Here is a 5892-nt window from a genome sequence, read left to right on the forward strand (position 1 = left end):
GCCAGAGTTTGAGCAATAGCTGGGTAGGAGATAATCTAACAATCTTTTGCATTTTGAGTCCCAAGAAGGTTACAAAGGTAACATAAAAGAAATACATTCCATGAACTATTAACACAAGTAAATAAGAATATCACTATGAAAGAGTCAGTGACATACCAGAAGCTATGGTTTTACCTGCTTGACAGTGCTGTACAAAAATACAAAAAGAAAAGAAAATACACAGCCCCAGCACAGATCTGCTGAGTACATATTAATCAAATAAAATACCCACTACTTGTCCTATATAACTCACTCCTCTCTGCAGTGTATTTCAATCAACTTACATATCCTCTGTGCTAGCAAAGCAATTGTTGTCTATTTTATTTACCTGGAGACAGAGCTGTGGGTGACAACCATGAAATTAAGAATTTTGTAAAAAAAAGTCTACTTTAATTGAGTACAAACTTGTCTTCTTCCTGTGAAAGTAGCTTTCTGAGGTGATAGACACAGCCATGAGCAAATACTTAGATATTTCTCTTTCCTCAAGAGCTTTGGTGTTCTGAAATGAATTAATTTTCAAAAGCAGGATAATACTGCTGCTGGTGGGACAAATCTACTGTAAATCTCTACTTGGTACTTCGTAAGAAGAGTTCCAGACATATCATAAAATGCACTTTCCAACCCAGTAACGATGCTGTTTCTCTACAGAGATGAATGCAAAGAAAATTGGGTTTGAAGAGTTCCTGCCCATGTTGCAGGCAGCTGCCAATAATAAAGATCAAGGTGGCTTTGAAGACTTTGTTGAAGGTCTTCGTGTCTTTGACAAGGAAGGCAATGGAACAGTCATGGGGGCTGAACTCCGCCATGTCCTCGCCACTCTTGGTAAGTACTGGGAGAGGAATTATATGTAAAAGAACTGTAGATTAATTTAATTAAAAATTAAATGTCATAGCTTTTATTAAATTAAAAAAAGATCCTAACTAAGTCAAGAGCAGAATAAAAATAAAAAGTTTTCTAATGAAGGATAAGACTAATAGAAAAAAAAAGAAATTAAACTACCCCTCCAATTTTAACCTAATGGTTTATTTATATAACATGTTTAATCAGTTGAAAAAAATAGGGTGTATACTGGTATATGAGAAAGACCTAGAGAAATAGGGTGAAGAGATGCTGCTAAGGGAACAGTCAGATAAAAGAGGGCATAGTCCACAGAGGCATAAGGGTGGAGAAAGAGGCTCAGAAGGGACCCTCCCTATCTTCTCAGGCTGTAAAGGAAACACTGGGAGATTTGTAGTTTCAGACTTGCAAGATTCTGTTAATGTGGCTTTCTACATTAGAATTAGCTCATCTGGCCATGTCTCTGATCTGGTGAACCTAGAAAGGCTGCCAGAGAGTTGTGTGAAACATTTCCAATTTGGGATCAGAGCAGAACACATTCCCCTCCCCTAAAGTATTGAGTGAATTCTATTTCAGATATTTGACCTTAACTGGGTTAGGCTGAGCCCTCTGAATTCAAAAAGGAGGGCTAACATTTCCCTCTCAGATGGGGCACAGACATGAGAGGCTATAGAGCAGCCTGGCTTCAGGCATGCATTTAGTATTTCCATTTTCTTTTCACAATCCATGCCTAAAGGCTCTAACCCAAAGCAGGCTGCCGTGGAAAAAAATAAACAATACATCATATTTTGGTAATGCCAAACAAATACAAAACCCAACAGGTGCAAAGAAAGCTGGAATACCAATCTGTCCAGGTGTTCCTGAAAAAATGGTATAGCTGCAATTTTTGCCTGTCATTTGCTGCAGGGAAAATCATTAACCTGGGAGAACAGCAGACTGGTGCAAAAAAAAATATCATCATTTGATTAATGTCCAAATGTCAGGCATGAAAAACAAGGTCCACATATGAAGGTTCAAATTAAGTGATTTATTGCTCAAAGCCTATGCACAGGAATCTTCTCTACCGGTCAGCATCTGGTTAGACTTAGATAAAGGTCAATGGCAGTCAAGGGGGGTTGAACATAATTCACTTGTGGCTATCTAATGACTCTAAACTGATCCCTCTTTAAAATACAGGTACCTCCCCCTGGCTCTGTCAGTCCTTTTCCTGCACCAACTATTATTTTCAATGAGAAAAAAAAGGATATTTGCTTAGTTTTGTGAAAATATTCACTACACAAGCACTTGTAACTGCCTTAGGGATACAAATGGAATTGATTTCTGAGTTCAGGGAAAACTCAAGTTGTTTAGGAAGAGGCGAACATAATTAGAATGCTGCTTTTGGAAAATTCAGTTCCCCACCTATTCTGTGTGTTTGTGTGCTTGGCTTAAATGTAGGATAATATCTCTAAATTGAGGCTAACTCACAGCATGGCTATTATTTCCCTAAATGAGGACCTCAAATTACTCCAATAATTGCTGATGTGAAATTGGCCAGGTCAACCAATGTCCCTATTAGTAGGTAATGGTAACTCAGTTCAGAGTAAGAGGTACAAGATTTTAAAGAAGAATTCTGATCTTCAATTGTTAATTTTTCTGGGCAGCAACATCAGGGATATCCTCTCTTCTTCCCAAGCTTGTCAGGGGGCAGAGGTGTGATCAACAGAGACAGGGATGGATGTTGGTAGGCAGCCTTTCACCCAGTGAGTAGTGAAGCCATGTGGTTTCTTGAATTTGAAGCAAGGATGAAAACTGTTGTTTGCTGGCAACAAATACTTGCTTGAGATTTAATGCAAGCATTTCTCTATTGGTTAACCTTCCAGCTCTATCTCACATAGTCACATCTCTCCTTGCTTAGACTATCTGGTTGTTTCTTCCTACATCTCTCTTCAAGATGCCCTTTACATCACTATAGTGAATGAGACCATGGCCAATGTGGAGACTTGAAGACAGTGGAGAAATAGGCAGTAATGATGGCCACAGTGTTTCTCCTACCATTTTATTCCAGATGCTAAAAACGGACTCATTTTATTATACAAGGAACAGAGGAAAGGTCATCTACTTAATTATATTATTTTTGTGAGTAAAGGGAAATATTATGAGCTGAAAGAGAAGCTGTGTTATTAATACTCTTTTATCTGCATATTTAGGTGAAAAGATGAAGGAAGAAGAAGTAGAAGAACTGATGAAAGGGCAGGAAGACTCCAATGGCTGCATCAACTATGAAGGTAAGGGTAACTATGCAAAGATAGATGGATGTGCTTGGAAGAGACCAGTGGGGCTTCCTGAAGAAATATTCAATTGTCTTCTGCTTTCAAGAAAAGGCCTTCCCAAAGTTGTCATGATGTGTTCTATTAGGGCCACGGAAGATAGGTAGCACTCAGCGGCTAATCTGTACGTATTGTGTGTGTGTGTGGGGGGGAGATTGAGATTGAGAGATGGGAAGGGAAGGGAAGGGAAGGGGATTTTACTTGTGGAGCTGGGCAAAAGAAGTGAAACATCTTCTCCAGTATAGGTAATACGATCAGAGACTCTATAGTATAAACTAAAACAGAGTGGAAGAAGGTAAAAGACCTTTAAAGTATGCCCTGTGACTAGCACAGAATGAGAGAAGAGAAATAATTTGCATCTTAGTCACTGAGGACAAGCTGAAGATGGAGGCTTTTATTGTTTCTTCTGAATATCTTCATAGTTCAGCTTAAAAATAGATTACCCCTCTCAAAATCTAAGACAAATATTTATCTATCCCGGTCCCTATAACTAACAGCATATATTTAGTGTGAGGAAAGCAAAAGCAGACTCCATTTTGTTCCCATCATGATGATAGTACTATTTTCTGAGTTAAAAGTACGACATCATGCTTGGTTGGAGAAATTTTTGTTTTAACAAATTGCCCTTTATTTCTTCTCTGCTCTACTGCACTGTATCAGGGAGATATAAGCAACTGTAAACATGAAGTAGTGGAGGTCGGGGTTGAAGAACAAGTTTCAATGTGTCTTTCACAACATTTGACATGTGTTGCAGATCTAACAGGCTGCATTGTCGTTTTCTGTTTGGCTGGTATATTTGCTAGAGGATTTGTTTTTACCCTGACAAGAAAATGCAATGATAAACATTATTCAGCCAATATCACTGAAAGACAAAAAACAAACAAACAGAAAACCAAAACAAAACAGCAATTCATTTAATTGTAAATAAAGCTTCTTTATTCTCTGATGGATTAAAAAAAATATTAGAAGTTTAACAAACTTGAACATAAAGCAGATCAGATACTTCAGAGAGATTTGCAGTAGATTAGCAAGGCTCTTTTATTTCCAGTAGTTAAAAAATAGCTGGAGGTTGGCAAGTAGTACTTCTTTTTTAAAGAAAGATAATCTTGGTTATGATTAGCCTATTTGTTCCTACCTCTGCTTCGGAGTTCTCAGTTCGTGATAAATGGTATGACTTTGCTGCCTTTGACTGCTTTTATATATATTTATATTATGCAACTGTAGTAATTTAACTGTATCAGTGTGTAATATACATATTACGTTACATTACATTACATTCAGTCCTGACCATTATTTTACAGTTGATTTTAATGATTACAAACCAAATTCCTCAATCTTGGAATTATCTACTTTGTTATCATATAGTCCTCTCAATATGTGCTAAACACAGGGTATTATGGTTACATTCACCCTTCAGGCAAACTAATAGTACTTGGATAGACAGGTTTTTCTACTGAGGTAAAATAATCAATGACCAAAATAGTGACCAGATAACAAAGAAGTGAGAGGATGTTAAAGTCAGACTCCTTGTGCATATGAAACACCTCCCTACAACTGCATGATGTTTTCACATGGCACATTGGCAAACATCCTGTCAGTATGATACCAGTCATATGTTTGCTGGGATCATGGGGAGAAATCTTGAGAAACATCTTCCTTTCAGCTAGAAGACAATGATCAAGGGCAAACACCATGCAGGTAGCTTTCAGAAGAAAAACATAACTATGGAAACAGGTCAGATTATTGGAAGGAGAAAAAAAATGTTAGGGAAGGACAACTGATTTGGACAAATGCATCAAAGGTTTTTAATGAGTGAGATGAAGATGTACAATGAATGGAGTTGACTAGAACCTACATGAATAAAGTACCCAGAACATTGGTAAATCTTTTGCTGGCATTTCTATACAACTATAAGAGCATTCAGATTCCTGGAGAGGTGGCTATGATTGTCCTTTTTCCCCCTAGATTAAAAAAATATCCCAAACACCAAGCTTCATATACCATTATACAGTTTGATAATGGGGATCAACACATCTTTTTACCTGGGTAGCCTTATTATTCTAAAATATTGGCGGATCATTAATGGAGTGAGTGTTGTTAGTTCAAATTGTTCTGATCCATCTAGTTCTGTTTTATCACAGATAATAAAGTAGTGATAGCAATTTTATTTATGCACAGGAGGGAGGCAAGGAGGATTCCCAAAGTTTTCCATTATGTATTAAAGAAAGTGATATAACAACACAAATACATCCCACAATGTCTCAGGACAGAACTCCTAATGAGTGGGGGAGCATCGAGAAAAATGAAAACCAAGAAGAAAACAGAGCAGAACAGTCAATCCATGCCCATTTTTATTACAGAGACTTCTCTAATAGTATACTAATTCTGTATTATTCTACAGCATTTGTGAGGCACATCATGTCTATCTAAATGGATTTTTCAAGACACATAATTCAGTAAGTCCTTTTTCTAAGCATGCTGTTCTTGGATAAGGTGATGATTTTGGGGGGAAAGGTGTAACTGAAATGCAACAAGTATATGAACAGGTCACAAGGCGACCAGGGTAATATTCCACTGATAGCAGTTCTTAAGTCTCTCACTAAAGTCAAGATGAGGTAAAGTATCTTATATTCAGTCTCTGGTACTCTTTTCACTCTATTCTTCAGCTGAGAATGCTTTCAAAGAGGCTGACAAGTCAACAAGGATC

The 5892-nt window shown here is 37.4% G+C and overlaps 1 protein-coding gene across 2 annotated transcripts in view; it reads left to right on the forward strand.

Annotated features, from left to right (window-relative positions):
* MYL1 (myosin light chain 1) overlaps positions 1-5615 on the forward strand; it is a 29467-nt gene extending 23852 nt beyond the window's left edge. For both annotated transcript variants that reach the window (XM_015831114.1, XM_015831121.1), the window contains 3 exons: positions 688-861; positions 3066-3143; positions 5587-5615. In XM_015831114.1, coding sequence (XP_015686600.1) covers positions 688-861; positions 3066-3143; positions 5587-5615 — 281 coding nt within the window. The remainder of the gene's footprint in view (positions 1-687; positions 862-3065; positions 3144-5586) is intronic.
* The last annotated feature ends 277 nt before the right edge of the window (positions 5616-5892 follow it).

Source organism: Protobothrops mucrosquamatus, unplaced genomic scaffold, assembly GCF_001527695.2.
Source record: "Protobothrops mucrosquamatus isolate PMUCROS unplaced genomic scaffold, P.Mucros_1.0 scaffold_253, whole genome shotgun sequence".
Taxonomy (NCBI): Eukaryota; Metazoa; Chordata; class Lepidosauria; order Squamata; family Viperidae; genus Protobothrops; species Protobothrops mucrosquamatus.